The sequence below is a fragment of the Drosophila innubila genome, assembly GCF_004354385.1.
Source record: "Drosophila innubila isolate TH190305 chromosome 2R unlocalized genomic scaffold, UK_Dinn_1.0 1_C_2R, whole genome shotgun sequence".
In the NCBI taxonomy this organism is placed as follows: Eukaryota; Metazoa; Arthropoda; class Insecta; order Diptera; family Drosophilidae; genus Drosophila; species Drosophila innubila.
Window position 1 is genome coordinate 5,057,599 of NW_022995374.1, and position 18,106 is coordinate 5,075,704.

The following is an 18,106-nucleotide window of genomic DNA, read 5'->3' on the forward strand; positions in this document are numbered from 1 at the left end:
CGCATTCCAAATACTTTTCTATCATTAGCGGCTGCTGCACGCGCAAATGTCAACGCTGCTGTTCTTCTTGTTCTCCATCTTCTGGTCTCATACACACTAACACACACACACACACACAGAGAGCGACACACAGATACTGTCAGAGAGAGAAAGATACATTGCATACCTTTGGCTATAGTGAGACACTGACAAATCTTTATAATAGTTTAGCTACAAATGCGCTTTATTTGAACTTGAAACAAAGTGAAACTAACACAACCGAATTACAAATTTAAAACATACGACTTACAGTTGTTGTTGTTGTTACAAAGTACAGACAGAATACTATATCTATTTATATATGTGTGTATGTATACTAACAGCAAATTGCTTACAAATTCGAGTATTATTTTCTAATCTATTGTTTATGTTGATGTGTTTTGCTTTATGGCACAGCCGCATTTATAAGTTCTTTAGTTAAAGTACTTATAAACAAAGTATAAGAGTATGAGCACAAACAATATGAACAGCTTGGACTTGAGATTGTAGGTTCGATCAAGGCTCTGGATCCAGCGATTAAAAGCAACAGACACGGGCACATCCTCCGGCCGTAGCGAGCGACGGGCAACGGGCTCATAGCCGGAGCCGGAGCCGGAACCGGTGCCAGTGCGAGTAATGGAACGTCTATTGAAGGGGCTACTGCGATCGCCAATACGCTCGGCGCGCAAAGTCGCCAATTTGCGAGCGAAATCGCTCTCGAATTTGACGCCCTGCGATGGAGCAGGCTCCTCATCCTCGGCGGTGTCATCGCTAAACTCGTTGGCATAGGTGCGCGGCGGAGAGCGGCGATAGTTGGCACCAATTGACGAGGATGTGGCTGTGGATGGCGAGCTCACATAGCTGGTATAGCGACCGCTGCGACTGGCGCTGGAATAGTCGTAGCCACCCAGTTGGGTGCGAGCAGCAGGAGCACGGCTAAGTGTAGGAACCTGGCTAATAGCTGGAGGAGCACGGGTAAGACTGGATGTCTCATAGATCAGGGCACGACGTTGCGAGTCCTGAATGGACTCTGTAGCGCGATGCAGTGGATTGCCAGCATATTGACTGATAAACTGGTTGTGGACTGTTTGCCTGGCTTGATCCTCGGCGTTCTGGACAGCCCGAGCCAGTTGCTCGTCCTCTTCCTCATCGGACTCCAGTATGATCAAGGAGTTGACTTCCAACACGTTTTCCGGACTGCGTTGTTTAGCCACTGCTGCTGTTGTTGTTGTTGCCCTCTCAGCAACTGTTGTTTCCGGCTTCTTAATCATCAGCTCGCGATGCTCCGTGTTGGACACGCGACGCGTCTGTATGGGAGCAGCTGCCTTGGGTGCAGACACTGCAGCAGTCGCGGCAACTGGTTTGGCTACAGTCGCCTCTGGCAGCCGTGGCAGAGCTGCAACAGTTTCCGGCTTGCGACGACGTTCCGCCTCTTTGGTGTCGCTGGGCGTGGCGGCAATTGTGCGGCGTGCCTTGGAAGATGTGGCGCCATCTCGCTTATCGCCAGACACAGGAGCTGCAGCAGCGACAGCAGCAGCAGCAGTCGCTGCCGGCTGCATCGTTTCACGGCGACTCGAAGCTTTTTTTGGGCTTGACGGCAGCGGAGAATTGCCGCCAAGTGAGGCACGCAAACGTTTTACCAACACTTTGCGGCTGCTGTCTGTCACCGGTATATTGGGCAATCCTTGGGCCAGCATCTGCGCCCGCAACTCGGCATTGGACAAGGCATCTAAATTGTCAGCATCAGCCATAATTTCAGTTTTTTAAACACAATTTCGTGCAATTCGTTGAAATTGAAAGTTGTTGCGCGTCACTTTTTGCGCGTTGCACTGTTGCTTGACGATATGCGATATGTCAGAGCTATCGATATATAATCGCAGACTTGTCGGCCAAGTAGAGTTGTTTGCTCGCTGCTTGAATTTGTAATGGTAATGTAATTGTGTCAATTTATGTCAATTATATTTTTAATTATAATAAATAATAAATTAATTATAATAAATAAATTTGTAATTAATTGTCTGGCAGCGCTGTGTATTTTTAGAGTTTGCAATGTATCATAATATTACATTTTACAACACTAACAAAATGGAGATGAAAACAAATGAATAATAGCTTAATAAATAAAGTAATACTCTTCAGATATTACGCTTATTAACGTGTAAAGTACAAAGATTTAAACTAAAGGGCAGAGAGAAGAAGGTTAACCAATATGGATATTTCAAAAGCACCAAATCCACGCAAGCTACAACTGAGTCGCACCTACTTTCTGAGTAAGTTTAGTTGTCAAAGAAAATTGAAAACTGATTTAATAAACTTATATTTCCAATTTAGCTGGTTTCGCCTTTTTGCCATTCGTTTGGGCCATAAATGTGTGCTGGTTCTTCGAGGAGGCCTTTCGCAAGCCACCATATCCCGAACAGAATCAAATAAAACGCTGTAAGTTTGCATTGGCTTTGTCTCTTTTGCACACACTTAACACTTACATCCTCTTCCCTCCTCTCTTGAAGATGTCATCTACTCGGCAATTGGGACACTTATCTGGACAGTTATTTTAATTAGTTGGATCATCATATTCCAAACCAATCGAGCAGCTTGGGGCGCAACTGCCGACTATATGAGCTTCATAATACCGCTGGGAAGCGCATAATGTATAAAACTAATTAGATAATAGTATTAAATTAACGATTGATATTATCAAAAAGACATACTAATAAATAAAACATTTTGTCAAATAACTCAATAGCCCAAAGGACAAGGACAAGGGAGTCCCCATAACTCATTAAATTACAGTTATTTAATTTTTTAAATACACTTTTTATTCACATCTAAAGCTTATTTTTTTTCTTTTGTTATATATATATATATATCTATATATGTGTACTATATTTTGAAATTTCTTAGCACTAATTATGTGTTTTGTTTTGTTTTGTTTGTTCATAATTTGTTTTGAATGCCATTTATCCATTTGTTGTTTTGTCGCTACCGCTTCGTCGTTATTCGTTATTGTGACACTTGCCGGCATTTCCGGCTGTCGGATTTCTGGTTGCTTCTTCCGGTATCCGGATTCCTTGTGCTTACATACAATTTCATTGTTTAGAATGTCATTAAGTTTGCTCTTGCTTTTGCTTTGTTTTATTCATTTAAAATACATATTTGTTTTGTAAAAAGATCTGCGCTTTTACCATTTATTTTGTTATTAATAAACTAAGCTGTCAATTTGCGATTAATCCACATTTAATCGTTAATTTGTGTCTCTATGCTGACTCCACTACGAACATTATTTTTTTACGATAATTGTGAGATGAAAATTGTATCGTCGTCAACGGGGAAAATAGTAGCACAATTGAAATATTTATATTATTGATTTTTAATATGTATATCGGTAATTCCCCTTTTGTTTTGTTTTTTAAATACATATGATGCTTTTGTGTTTATAACATGCCGCATGCCACATCTAGTGAATTGTATCTTTAATTCACGTTTGAACATCAATCGAAACTAATTTACAGTGTATATATAAAAAGACTTGATTTAAGGTATATTTACATGCAATACTTTGTGTTTTTATTGATAAATTCTAAAGAATTGTGTGTTCTTAATTTTGTTTTGTTTTTGTTTTTTTGTTTGTTTGGAGCTTAGGCTATAAAACATTAAGTGCCATTAAATCACGCGTGTAGTCTATGAAGCGGCTAGTGAACTACAACATACACCACCCACATTCATTCACATTCACATACTAGAATATAGTAAATGTAAGTTACACATATAATTATAATAATAATATTTCATCATATCATACACATACATATGTATATATATATATATATTTTTTTTTTGTATTTATATAAATATATTTAAAGTACACGTTTGATACTTAGAAACATTTAAATTAGTGGCGGCAACTGGGGCCGAGAAATTCACAAAAGGAAAATGTTTTTTTTTTTTTTTGTGGTTTTAGATAAACTACGGATACGAATAGTACACACATTACATACATACATAAGATATAAGAATGGGGCGCGCCCTTTGTCTTTTAGATGCAAATTTTGCGCTAGCTCCATTCGCAACACAGATAGGGATTAATTAATACACACTGCTAAATGCTAAATTTTGTAAGATCTACATTATATAATTGGTAATTTGTAATTGGTAATCCGATAATAATCGCTAAACAATATGCAATATTATTATTAAGTTTCGTTTTGTTTTCCATTTTTGTTTGTTTTGTTTTGTTTTTTTTTTTTACAAGAAATCAACACACTACAGGTTTTATACGTTTTGTTCATGTTCGATTTACGCCTCTCTCGTATAATATATATATAAATATATGCAACTATTATTATATTACGTTTTTTGTTTTGTTTTGTTTTGTTTTAAATGTATAATAGTAATATATGTATATAATTATATATAAATTTATAAGTATATGCAAAATACACTTAGGAAAAACATCGCTAATTTGTAGTTATGCTATATTATCATCATATCATTAATGTTTATATATATATATACTTGTATTTATATGTTTTATCTGGTAATAGTAATGATAACTTAGGCCTTACAACTACAATTATAGTTAACACGTTAAACGAAACATACAAAAAATACTTATGCATATAAATAGTCGTTTCTGTTTGTTGTTACTAGTTGCTGTGGTTGTTGTTGTTGGGGTGCTTGTGGTTTTTATAACATTGTAAAAATAATCTATTTACTATATGTTTGTGTCTGTGTGTGTAAGTGTGTGGGTGTATCTGTGTGCACACCCAGAACAATTTGCAAATGCATTTTCAGGACTATCATTTATCCTCAATCAACCACTGCCTCCCCCACTCCTCCCACTGCACATCCCATCCTGGACATTCCACCAGTTCTAGTCCCAATCCGAGTGTTCGCGTTAATTGTTTTTCACATTGTAGGCCTTCTTCTCATTGCTGCCGTTCAGTGGTTCTCATTTTGACGGTCCCGGCGGAAATGGATTTATCACAGCTACTGCAGCCGCCTGTTGGCTGGCCAAGACGGCAGCTAAAATCAAGCAACAACAACCACAATTAGCAATTAGGTTAGTCGAATCGCTGCCAATTACATACCTCCATAGGGCGCTGGGTACATGGGATACCCGAGTCCTACATGTGTGTGATGGTGTGTGTGCACATGCCTTTGAGGCGGCGGACTGCGTGAATCGGCGGCACCGGCACCACCAGGAGCGCCATTCCCGGCACCGCCGACCACACCAACGGCAGCACTACCGGTCGGACCGGCACCAAGTGGCGGCGCTCCAGGCAGTGGCTGCTTGTGCGCATCTAGCGCTGTGCCCGGCGCCACACCATGTGATTTTTGGCCAGCCAGATCCGATTTGTTGGACGGCGGACCGCCCAAGCTGCCCGGTGGTGGCTGCAGATTCAGTGGCACGCCTCCGCCACCACCTGGCGCCGCACCCGGCTGACTGGGTCCATTGCCGCCCAGGACGTTGGGCCCAGAGCCGGGTCCACTATTGCTGGGCCCGCCACCGGGCTGCGGGGGTCCAAGACTGGGACTACTGACGCTGACCTTGACGGGACCGCTGGCGCTGGTCGGGGATTTGAGAGCGCGTTCACTCAGCTCGTGTATCTTGTGCGTGGTGTAATACTGGCTGGCAGCGTGATGCAGTGCGTCCAGCGCCTTGGTGCCCGTATTCCGTGACAGATCCTCGGGCGCATGATAACGCGGTATGGGCAGATGATACGGCCCATTATAGGGACCAGCGGCCGACATTAGAACATTGCGATACATGGGATGATTGGGATCAAAGCCAAAGGGCGTCGGTGAAATGTACGAGGGATGCAGGAAATATTGCGAGGTGGGCGGCGGAGGCGGTCCCTGTGTTTCCATTGTGGGCTTCTGACCCTCCTGCTTCACCTTCAGCTGCTGCTGCTGCTGATCGTCGTCGGTCGAGTTGCCCTTTTGCTTGGGCGAATCCTTTGTCAGATTTGTGGCTTTATTGTTGGCCGAAGCGCTTGCTGCTTGAGATTGCTTAAGTTTCTGTTGTTGTTGCTGCTGCTGCTGTTGTTGCTGTTGTTGTTGTTGCTGCTGTTGTTGCTGTTGTTGTTGTTGCTGCTGCTGTTGTTGTTGCTGCTGCTGCTGTTGTTGCTGATGCTGCTGTGCCTGCTGTTGCAGATGCTGATGATGTTGCTGCAGCGCTTGCTGCTGATGATGGGCAATGGAAAGTTGCTGCTGCTGTTGTTGTTGTTGCTGCTGCTGCTGTTGTTGTTGTTGTGCACTCATGCTGGACTCATCCTTGTGCTGGTGCGGCATACCTGGATGCGGTTGCATGCCAGGTGCACCTTGTGCTGCTGCCACAGCTGCCGCATTCTGGCGCCGTTGTTGATCCGTAAACATGTAATAACTGTGCAAAGATACAAATTAATTAGTATACAATTTAATACAAATTAATTTCTATAGTAGGTAATTTTCATTTGAACTCTTATTTTTACTTCTTAATTAAAGAGTTATGAAATAAGAATTAAAATTAATATTTGTATTATAAAAATTTAAAATATAAGTTGTTTTTTTTATATAAATTGATAAATATCTTGAATATTTAATTTATATAATGACAAGTTTCTTTTGTTTAAAATTTCTTTAATAAAATAAAAATAAATTATTTCAAGATATTTAAAAACAAATTAATATTTCATAAATATAGTTATTTTTCGGCGCTATTTTTTAAAAACTACTCACCGCCGTTATACAAATTTAAAATAAAAGTGGTTTTGATTATGTAAACTGATAAATATCTTGAATTTTAAATTTGTATAATGACAAGTATCTTTTTTTTAAAATTTCTTTAATTAAATTAAATAAGAATTTTTTCAAGATTTTTAAATACAAATTAAATTTTTATAAAGACAGTTATTGCTCGGCATTATTTTTTAAAAACCACTCACCGCCCTTATAAAAATTTAAAATATAATTGGTTTTTAAATTGATAAATATCTTGAATTTTTAATTTGTATAATGAAAAGTATCCTTTATCTAAAATTTATTTTAATAAATAAAATAAGCATTATTTCAAGATATTTGAATACAAATTACAATTTTATGAAAATAGTTTTTTTTCGGCTTTAATTTTTAAAAATCGCAATTACAAAAATTTTAAATTTAAGTAGTTTTCATTATGCAAACTGATAAATATCTTGAATTTTTAATATTTAATGAGAAGTATCTTTTGTTTAAAATATCTTTTGTTAAATAAAAATAATTTCAAGAGATTTAAATACAAATTAAAATGTAATCAAGATAGTATTATATCAAGTGTGTTTTTAATTAAGCACTCACCGTCGCAGCTCCTCTTCGCGTGCTGCCGCCGCCAGACTCATGGAATGACGCTGATAGATGCTTGGATAGGCGCCCAATGCCTGCAGATCCTTTGGATGCAATGCGTGTGGTTGTTGTGGCTGTGGCGGCGGTTGTTGTTGCTGCTGTTGCTGCTGCTGATGCTGTGGCGGCGGCTGTTGTTGTCCCGGATTGGAGTTGGGCTCCTGTTTGATCTCCTGCTTGATCATTGGCTCCTGCTTGATCAACTTGTTGGCCAGCAGCTGTAGAGTATTTAATGTTAGGATTAAAGTGATTAAAGTGCTGTTTCGATGAGGATTCATTGCTGTGGCTTCACTTACCTGCTGCTGTGGTGGCAAATGCTTGGAATTCTCATGTGGACTGGGACTTTCCTTCATGCGCTCCTCCTTAATGCTGATGCCAGATAGCTGTTGTTGTTGTTGTTGCTGCTGCTGCTGTTGTTGCTGCTGCTGTTGTTGTTGCTGCGAGCTGGGCGGCAAACCAGGATGTCCACTCAACTTGGCAGCCTCCTCCGAGGCCACAATCGAAACTGGCCCAAAGTTCGGATCTACACTATACGGATAACCGGGGGGAATAAAACTGTGCAAGATAAACAGAGTTTAATAATATTGAAATAACGTAAAACTTATATATAAAATATATTTACTTGTAGGGATAAAAGTGACCCAGTGCCTTGGCCTGCGTCGGACCGCCTAGACCTGCCAGGCCGGCCATGCCAGGCGGTAAGCCACCTGGTGGCGGTCCAGTTACCGCACTGAGATTAACCGGCGGTGGTTGTGGCACTTGCACCGGCTGTGATGTTGGCGGACCCGTGTCCTTGCCATTGTTATCGGGCTGTCCAGGCTGTTGTTGTTGCTGTTGTTGCTGCTGCTGCTGTCCAACTGTTTGAGATGGCGGCTTTGTCATCAGATCCAATGGCGGCTCTTTGTTCTTGTTGCTGTAATCAGTGAGATGACCAACCGCCTGCTGTGGTGGCGGCGCCAACAGATGCGTCTGAGGCGTCTGTGAGGTAGCTGCTGGAGCGCCCGGTTGTTGCATTTGTTGTTGTTGCTGCTGCGACGGCTTATCCGGACCAGGTTGCACCATATACTGTGGCTGCGGTTGCTGTGGCGGCGGCGGTGGCTGTTGTTGTTGCTGCTGCTGCTGCTGTTGTTGTTGTTGTTGCTGGGCAGCCGGATAGAACTGATACATGCCATAGCCAGCTAGAGAGGGTGGCATATTTGGCGCTGGCGCTGCTGGCACGCCCACCTCGCTGGGCTTCTTGCCCAGCAGCTCAATGTGCTTGACCGGCTGCACCTTGTCCAACAGCTCCTGCTCTGCCACGGGCGTCGAATCGTCCGATATATCACTGTATGCAGGACTCTGCACATCCTCACGCGACACGCTGCCATCAAAGTCATTGGGACCCGGTGATTTGCGGTTCTTCTTCTGCTTGCTGCCAACGACACCAACTGCCACGGCGTTGGGTCCAAAGCCTGGCGTGCTCTTCAAGCCCGGAGGCGGCTGTTGTTGTTGTTGCTGCTGCTGCTGTTGTTGTTGTTGTTGTTGTTGGGCATAGCCAGGAGGCGCTTGTTGTACATCTTGTGCGAGGCTAGGCGGACGCAATGGACTCTGTCCAGGCGGCGATTGTTGTGTTGTTGCTCCCTGCTGCTGCTGTTGTTGTTGCTGCTGCAAAGCCGCCGCATCGGGCGGACCAAAGCGCAAAACTCCCGCTTTTACTGTAATTAAGAAAGGAATTGAGTGGAGTTCAATTTGAAGTTGATGCCATTGCTACTTACATGCACCCTGTTGCAGCAAGGCCTGTTGCTGCTGCTCGGAGAGCATTGCCGGCAGCCCAAGACCGCCCAGCAGCTGCTGCTGGTGCTGTGAGAGCGCCTGTGTCGAGATGCCAGCGGTGATGCTGCCACCAGCCACAGGCTGATTACCAGCAACACCAATTGGCGCCGTCAGTAGCGCCTGCGGTTGTGCTTGTGCTTGTGGTTGCGGTTGATTTTGTGCTATTGGCGGCTGTTGTTGTTGTTGTGCTGCAATAGCAGCGGTTGCTGTTGCCGCCGCCGCAGCAGCGACCAACGGCAGAGCTGGCAATGCGGCATCTGCAACTGCGCTGGCAACCGGAGTTGTAGTTGCTGCTGCACTTGTCTCTGCCACAGCAACTGCAGACGCTGTTGCCACAGTTGCTGCTGCTGCAATTGCTGCTGCTGCGGCTGCCGTTGCTGTTGCATTGCCATTGGCCACATTGACGGTGCTGTTGGCAGGCGGCGATGTTGCGGTTGCTGTTGTGCATGTTGCTGCTGGAGTGGCTGCTGCTGTGACAGTTGCTTGTGTCGTTGCAGCTGCTTGTGCTGCTGTTGCTGCTGGAAGCGGAGATGGTGGCGTGGCTGGCTCCTCGGGCGCCTGCATAGAGTCCTCGTCCATGGAGCTGGCGCCACCGCCACCGCTGCTGCCGCTGGCGCCGTGCGCATGCGATTGATGATAGCGCAGTCCATTGGCATGCTTGTACTTCTTGCTGCAATCCTGCTCGGGACACTCGAGCAGCACTGGTGAGATCGCGCAGGGCGAGGCAGTCTTACATTTCTTTGTGTTGATTTGCACATTCAGTCCGGTGACGGGATTGAGCAGGCTCTGCGGTTGGGTGGCCAGGCCACCGCCGCTGGCCGAGATTGGTATGCCACTGGCATTGACCATGCTCACCATGCCGCCGGTTGCATCGGTGCCATCACCATTAAGCGGTGACGGCGCCTCGTCCTTTGATTTGCGCTTCTCCGGTCGCGGCGGCAGAAATGCTGTTGGTGATGTGCTCGGCGTGGCGCCACCGCCACCACCCGCACCCCCACCCGCACCACCAGCAGCACCAGCGCCATTAGCCGAAGAGCCGCTGCTGTTGCCAGCATTACCCGATGCACTGCGTGTCGCCCCGCGTCCCTTTGTGGCGCCATTGCGCAACTTCGAGTGCACCTGAGCATGTGAAAAGTAAATCTGCCAGATAATATTCACAATTTAATGACAATTCTTTCACAAATAATTATCAGCACTTACCGAGCTTCTGGTTTCCGTAAAGTTGCTCAGATCGGGCGTTAAACCAGCGCTGCGTCCGCGCTTGCCGCGTCCCTTTGGAGTTCGAGAATCTAATTCTTCAGTTGGTGAATCACAGAATCTGCAAATATCAGAAAAACATTAATTAACCATAGAAATCGAAAAATTGTATGACAACTACATTGATTTCATCAATTGATAGTCTTCAATGCAAGTATATTCTTCAGTTATTAAATATTCATATTCATATTGAAGCAATATCATTATTTAAATTGAGACTTTACATTTTTGAAGAGCCTAGACTAGACATATTTAATTGATTGATTGACAGGCTTAAATAAACCTATATTTCTTAACTGTTTATATATTTTAGAACAAGAACTTCATCTTAAAATGAGAATTAAATTTAAGCAAACAAATTTATTTGCTTGAAGAATTTCTAATATGAATAGACAAAAATAAATCATACAAACTACTAGATATTCAACTGATTGACTGATAGATTCTTTAATCTCTATAATGGAGAAAAGATATCTGAAGATATCTTTAACAATTATGTTTATCATATGCAGATAAATCTAATGATTTTCAGAAATATCTCAGAATCTTTTTTCATTTCATATAAGGGATATTTTCAGATATCCAGAGATATAATTATTAATAATCTCTATAAATCTATCTTTGAAATTGCTCTAAATATATTTTAAATGATTGCTATTTTATGTACCAAAATTCCTAAGAATTAAGGGTTATTTTAAGATATCCAGAGATATAATTTATAATTATCTCTTTTTATATATCTTAGAAATTGCTTTACATATATCTTAAATGATTTATATTTTATGTACCAAAATTCATAAGATTTAAGGTGTTTTTTTTAAGATATTCAGAAATATAATTAATAATAATCTCTATTAATCTCTTTTAAAAATTTCTCTACATATATTTTAAATGTTTGCTATGTTATGTACCAAAATTCCTAAGGTTTAAGGGTTATTTTAAGATATCCAGAGATATAATTAATAATAATCTCTGTTAATCTATTTTAGAAATTTCTCTACATATATTTTAAATGATTTATTTTTTTTGTACCAAAATTCCTAAGATTTCTCCGAATTTGATTTATAATTATCTATATTTTATGTAGAGAAGATTTCACCAAGAATTCTTCTCTAGTTCCTTTTCAACTTTTAAGTGTTTAAAGAACAAACGAAAAAAAAAGATCGCAATCAATATGTTATTAAAAAAGGCATCTTTATTAACGGAAACAGTTAGAAAGAACGTGTATTTGCCGTTCCCCCGCCCCGAACGAAGCTACTCACCTTGGAGGAGCCCAGTCGTGTCGGGTGCAATCGAGGAGGGTGCCCACATAGGTCTTGCCGCGCCACGTCACATTGACGACGAGGACGCCGCCCTCAGTCTCGTGCCACACGATGCCCTCGAGGGTGACCGAGGTGCCCGGCTCGCAGGGACCGAGGCAGTCGGGTTCGGTGATGGTGCCGACAGAGGTGCCGATGCAGATATCGACCATGTCCTTGCTGCCATCACTGTGCTTGGCCCGTTTCGCTGGCGGGGATTTGCTGTCCTCGTCGCCAGCGGTGGTGCCACTGCTGCCAGCGGGCACTGAAATCGTGTGGTGCATTGTGGCTGAGATCATGCCGGGTGCCATTAGCTTGGCCTGTGACAGACTGGCCGCTTTGCTCTCGGCATTGCTGCCGGCTCCGGCTCCAGTTGCCGCTGCAGATCCTGCGCTGCCCTGGCTGCCGGCATAGTTGCTGCTGTTGGAATTGCTGTTGCTGCCACCGCCGGCAGCAACTCCACCAGCTACTCCACTGCTGCTGGAGGCAGCTGCTGCCGCCAGTTGGGCGGCAATGTGTGAGGAGATTTTAATGCTGGCATCTTTGCCCGGCGGACCAGGTGCATTGGCGGCACCAGCATTAACACCGTTGCCACTGTTGCTGCCGCTTGCCGACTGCGAGGCGTTTGTTGCTGCCGTTGTGGCAGCCAACAACGATGCTGCCGCCGAGACAACAGCAGCCGGCGAACCCGCCGAGGGTGTAAACACACCCGGCGGCACAGCGGACACGGAGGAGTTGCCACTGTTGCTGCCGCTGCTGTTGCTGCCGCTGCTGGCATTGGAGATGCGTCGAATGCAGGCATGATGCGAACAGGGCGGAGCAGCTGCTGTTGTTGTTGTTGCAACATCACCATTGCACTGGCAATTGCTGCTGCTGCCGTTGTTGTTGTTGTTGCTGCTGCCGCTGCCACTGTTGTTGCTGTTGCTGGCGTTCTTTTCGGGCGTATCTTTCTCCCCGGCCGCCGATGCTGCCGTTGATTTATCAACGCTGAGGCGATTGGAATGTGCATTTTTATCCTTGGTCTTCTCACGCCGATGTCCGGAGCTGCCACGTTTGTTGCCCTGCGGCGTTGACTGTGCGTTGTTGTTGTTGCTGCTGCTGCTGTTGTTGTTGCTGCTGCTGCTGCTGCCGCTGCTGCTGCTGCCGTGTGCATTGTTTTGATTGCCGCCACTATTGTTGCTGCTGCTGCTGTTGTTATTGTTGCTGTTGCTACTGTTGCTGGAATTGTTCAAATGCTTTTTGCTGCTGGAACTGGAAGAGTTGCCGCTGGCGCCGCTCGAGCTATTATTGCTGTTGCTGCTGCTACTGCTGCTGTTGTTGTTGTTGTTGCTGCTGTTGTTGTTGCTAAGGGAAGACGCATTTGCGTTGCTGCTGCTGCTGCTACTGGTGCTGCTGCTGCCACCATCATCCTGTTGGCTAGAGCTATTGCCCAGACCGCCATTCTGTTGCTGCTGTTGTTGCTGCTGCTGCTGCTGATCTGTGGCCTTGACAATCTCGTGTTTGGCCTCGGAACTTTTGGTGCCGGGCTTGGTGCGTTTGATCTTCATTTTGAGTCCTTTATCGAGCGTTGCCTGATGATCAATGGACATTTTTGCGCTCGATTTACCGCTGCCGCCTTGCGAACTTTGGCCACTGATTGTGGCGCCCCCCAAACCGCTGCCTATGCTGTTGCTGTTGTTGTTATTGCTATTGCTGGCACTGTTGTTGCCGCCGCTGTTGCTGCCTCCTCCGCTGCTGCTGCTGTTGTTGTTATTGTTGTTGCTGCTACTGTTGTTGTTGTTGTTGCTCGAGTTGCTGCCGCTGCCGCTGCCCGTTTGTGAGGACATGCCGCCAGCGGAAAGTTTGTTTTGCTGACCAGTGCTGTTGCTGCTGCTGCTGCTGTTGTTGTTGTTGTTATTCGAGGAAGACTGGCTAACACAAGAGGATACCAAATTGCCGCCCTTGGAGAAACCGGCAAATGTCGAGGATGACAATGTGCTGCTGCTTTTACTACTACTATTGTTGTTGTTTTGATGTTGATTATTATTGTTGTTGTTGTTGCTGCTGTTGTTGTTGTGATTAACTGCTGGACTGTTTAATTGTGCCACCAATGCAGACTTGAAACCCTTGGGGCTGCTGCTGTTATGATGATGATGATGGTGGTGATGATGATGATGATGATGATGTTTGCCCGCTGATGATGATGATGAACCTTTGCTGCCGGACAGCACAGCTGAGCTGCTGTTACTGTTGTTGCTGCTGCTAGTGTTGCTGCTGCTGTTGTTGCTACTGTTGCTGTTGCTGGCGCCTGTTGCCGTTGTGTTGGCGCTGCCGCTGCCGCTGGCAATGGGCTGACGTGTGAACTTAATTGTGGTTGGCGATGTGGCCGACAAATTGCTATGCAATGTAGTCTTGTGTGATTTATGAGCTGATGTTGCTGCTGCTGCTGTGGTTGCTGATGATGCTGCTGCTGCTGTTGCTGTTGTGCTGTTTGCTTGTTTAGCATTAAGCGTTGCTGTTGTTGGTGTCGCTGTCGCTGTCGTTTGGTTGTTGCCACCACCCGAATGCGCCGCCGACTTTTCAATGTCAGCGTCTAGATCGTCCAGCAGCTCTGGTATGCCGCCAATATTCCACTCGTCCTCGTACTCAAAATTTGTATCCTTCGATTCACTTGAATTTGAAGAACTGCTGCTACTCGACGTTGTTGTTGCTGTTGTGTTGTTTGTTGTCGTTGTATTTGCGTTTCCCTTGCCACCGCCAGTTGACTCTGTGACCAAAGCAAGAGAGAGCGTAAGAAACCAAAAGAGAGTTTAATTAGCAAGCAATTGAAAAAGAGTCCTATATTAAAAGTTACATGCTCTTCACTTGTTAACTCTCTTTAAAAATCAAAGCAAAGTCTCTTTTCTTTGCCTTTTTTTGATCATCAATACATTCACATATTAATATTTGCTTTGATTTGATTTCCAGTTGCATTTTGCACTATGCATGTGTGTGTGTGTGTGTGTGTTTGTGCTCTACTTACTTGTATGCTTCTTAATCGCACTGTTGCCTTGCAAATGATTCGTTGCTGTTGTTGCCTTCACTTTGTTATTGAAATTCAATGCTTGATTTGTGGCTGCCGTTGTCGATGCTGTTGTTGCTGCTGCTGCTGCGGCTGCCGTTGTTGGTGTAGTTGTTGTTGTTGTAGCCGCTGCTGTTCCTGCTGCCGATGCTGCTACAGTTGATGTTGTTGTTGCGTTTGCCGCACTTAAATTAGCTAACAATTTACTCTTAATATTGCTTTCCGTTGCTACGTTGCTGCTATTCAGGGCCACCTGCAAAATCAAAGAAAGAAACCAAAGAAAGAAGTTTAGTTACATTTCTATGTGTGTGTGTGTGTGTGTATGTGAGTTCCAAATATTACACACAAAATGCAAACATAGTGGTTGGAAAAGGAATGGAAAGGGAAGGGGGGAAATGGTATTTGTACTGCATTTTCTCAGTGTTGCTGTGTTGTTACCTTTTCAAGCCGATTTTCCATTCCATTACAAGTGCAAAAATTATTAATTTTCCAATGGCCAACGATTTATACAACATTTAAATTGAACAAATTATAAATAATAATAAAGAAAAACGCCGAAAATGTTTTTGCGCGAGCGTTCTTCAGCGTCCTTTTTCGTTTGGCAGCGCGGCGACGCAGATGAGACTGAACGAACAAGCACAGAAAACAAAAAAGAGCTCAAAGAGCAACCACCGAAAACAGCACGCACACACGCACACATTCAAGCACACGCATGTATACACATAAGAAACACACGCACACAAACGTGCATTGAGCGAGAGCGGCAGCGAGGCAAAGAGAGGAAGAGAGCAAGCGTCAACAGCAGCAGGCGCATAAACAAAAACGCCACTTTAATGCAGAGTGTTGGTAAACGACGTAAAAATAATTTAGTTTGATTTACGCTGTGATTAAACATTCCTTTCTGTCCCGTTCCAGTTCAATAATAAACAAAGACAACTTTAAGTAATTGTGATTGTATGTTCTTTAGCCCAATAAATCAATCATCACAAAATTAAGGCTACTGCTGCGACCATAAAACAACAACTACATAATATGACTGTGTACAATATTAGTAGTAGAATTTTTTGCTCAACGTTATCAACACACATTTTTTTTTATGTTGCTTTATCTGCACACTCTGTAAAGTGTAGTGGCCACTTGAGAAATCGCCCACTTGAGGGCCAGGCCAACAGAAACAAATGACAATAAAATAATTACGGCTCTTATCACTCTTATCAATGGAGGAGGTAGGGGGATGGGGTAACTACAAGTACAAGTACTACTCACCTTATTCGGGTGGTGGCTAGTGTTCGCCTCGTTACGTCTCATTGACTCCATGCAGACGCAAACGATCGGGCGGCCGCACTATGCGGGCCCAAAGTACTACCAATAGTGCCTAGGAACGTACTTTTCAATGTGCAGCAGCCAGTGTTGCTGATCTTCTTTTTGTTGCTGTTGCTGTTGCTGTTATTCTTACGTGCGAGTGAGACTGGAGCTGGAACTTGAACTTGGAATTGCTGCTGCTTGCGTTGTTGCCGCACTGACGAGTTTTCCAGGCAACGGCACAGGGAGGAGACGCAGGGCCTCGGCCCTCGGGCCAAACAGTTCATTTTCAAAACTGCAACGAAAGAGTAGAACACATAAATTATTAAGAGAGTGTGAAATAATAGTTGATTAACAAGAGAAGTAGAGTAGTACAATTCAATATAGCATTAAGAGTTTCAAGTGTTTCCACTAAATGCTATAAATAAAACATGCAAAATAACAACAACAACAACAAGCAAATACATAAATAACAATTTTGTTGGCTTTCAAGTGTTGCGGCCTTTCGAGTTTTGCGATTAGCCGCTACTCGCGCTCTTATCGCGCTCTCTGCCTGACTGACTGACTGACTGTTGGGGGGCTGGGAAGGTTAAGTTTAATGCAGTGTTGCTGTGATTTGTGATTTGCTATACGGCCTGCACTTGGCAGACACCTTAACGACTTGGCAATTAAAACACTTTTGCAATTTGCTGATAACCCAACTCAAGTGCTTGAAATATATGATTTGGGAAATGTACACACATGTATATATGACCACGTTAACGGTAGCGATTCCCGATTAGATAGCAACCGATATCATTGCAAGCCAAAAACCAAGTCAGAAAACTATTTATCACACAAATAACAGTCACGCACAGTTGAATAGAGACACTTTTGTAGATAGACATAAGCTAGCTATAAATATAAATAAGTAAATAAATAAAGAGAGCATTAGCCGGCTTATTAGCTGCTATAAAATTTGACAAGAGCGAGCTTTTGATGTGTATGATATGTTCATATTTAAGTGCTTTCCACTGTATGCATGACGTCATGGGTGACAGTGGGGGAAAGGAGGGAGGCAACGACAGCAATGTAATTAAGTCGTTGTCACTTTAAAAACTGCTTACACTCACTCTCTCTCCCACTCTCTGTCTGTCTCTCTCTTAGTGGCTGGCTATTGAGACTTACTTAAAATACATACAAACACACGTATAGTTTATATGTTAGTATGTATGAACAAGTTGTCAGCAGCTAATCGCTTTTTAGTTTCCTCTTTGCTCGTCCACTACAAGTATGTAAGCCGCTTTGTCAGACACCACACACAGATACAGATACTACTACAACTGCACAGCAGCCACCCCACGTGGATTAACACACACACACACACTCTTGCAGAAAAGCTCTTTGTGCTTTATGGTTATACGTATGTATGTATACAGATGTATGTGTGCATTTACTACTATCTATGACAGTTTCATAAATTGGGTCGCAACTTCCAACACTTTATGATCGTCATAACTCCCACGCTGTCTTTTCCACTCGCAACTGGAACTGTTGGAAAGTCGCTGGATTATTTTTGTGTTAAATTCCCATTCAAACGACGCGCAAGCAATTAAATTTGCATGTGGTTAGCATTTTTTACGATAATTAAGTAACGCACACACACACACACATATATATATATATAAATATACATATATGTACGTATATATGCATTAATAAACACACAAATGACATACGTTTATTTCAGTTTGTTTTTATTTTTTTTTACTATGTGGGTTTCGCTATTTTGTTGGTTGGGTGTAATTTTGCCTTTATATTTTAATATGGATATTTAATTAATTGAGTTGTTGCGTTTATTGTCATTATTAAAAGCGCCCACGTTTATCAATAATTGGTTATTCAGGCTTGTTAATCTATTTATGTGTGTGTTTTGTGTGTGCGTAATAGATTTGTAATTCAGTGAGAAAATAAATCAATTTATTACGCTATCTATACGTATCTAATGGTTACTTGTTTACAATACTAGTATTATTTGTTAAAA

General features: G+C 43.3%; 3 protein-coding genes across 3 annotated transcripts; 1 reads left to right on the forward strand and 2 right to left on the reverse strand.

Moving 5' to 3' along the window:
* Positions 1-202: 202 nt before the first annotated feature.
* On the reverse strand, positions 203-1,825 carry LOC117784306 (otefin). Its single transcript, XM_034622005.1, has one exon. It carries the CDS (start codon positions 1,767-1,769, stop codon positions 453-455), a length of 1,317 nt encoding a protein of 438 aa, XP_034477896.1. The 5' UTR covers positions 1,770-1,825; the 3' UTR covers positions 203-452.
* Positions 1,826-2,081: 256 nt separating this feature from the next.
* LOC117784308 (gamma-secretase subunit pen-2) lies at positions 2,082-2,758 on the forward strand. Its single transcript, XM_034622007.1, has 3 exons — positions 2,082-2,288; positions 2,350-2,454; positions 2,526-2,758. Exons 1-3 carry the CDS (start codon positions 2,228-2,230, stop codon positions 2,663-2,665), a joined length of 306 nt encoding a protein of 101 aa, XP_034477898.1. The 5' UTR covers positions 2,082-2,227; the 3' UTR covers positions 2,666-2,758.
* Positions 2,759-3,548: 790 nt separating this feature from the next.
* Positions 3,549-16,413, reverse strand: LOC117784304 (serine-rich adhesin for platelets). Its single transcript, XM_034622002.1, has 10 exons — positions 16,048-16,413; positions 14,743-15,034; positions 11,706-14,487; positions 10,387-10,504; positions 9,129-10,326; positions 7,997-9,068; positions 7,671-7,929; positions 7,333-7,592; positions 5,106-6,400; positions 3,549-5,040 (listed from the first exon to the last, which is right to left on the reverse strand). The coding sequence occupies exons 1-10, from the start codon at positions 16,096-16,098 to the stop codon at positions 4,967-4,969; spliced, it is 7,401 nt and encodes a 2,466-aa protein (XP_034477893.1). The 5' UTR covers positions 16,099-16,413; the 3' UTR covers positions 3,549-4,966.
* Positions 16,414-18,106: the final 1,693 nt, after the last annotated feature.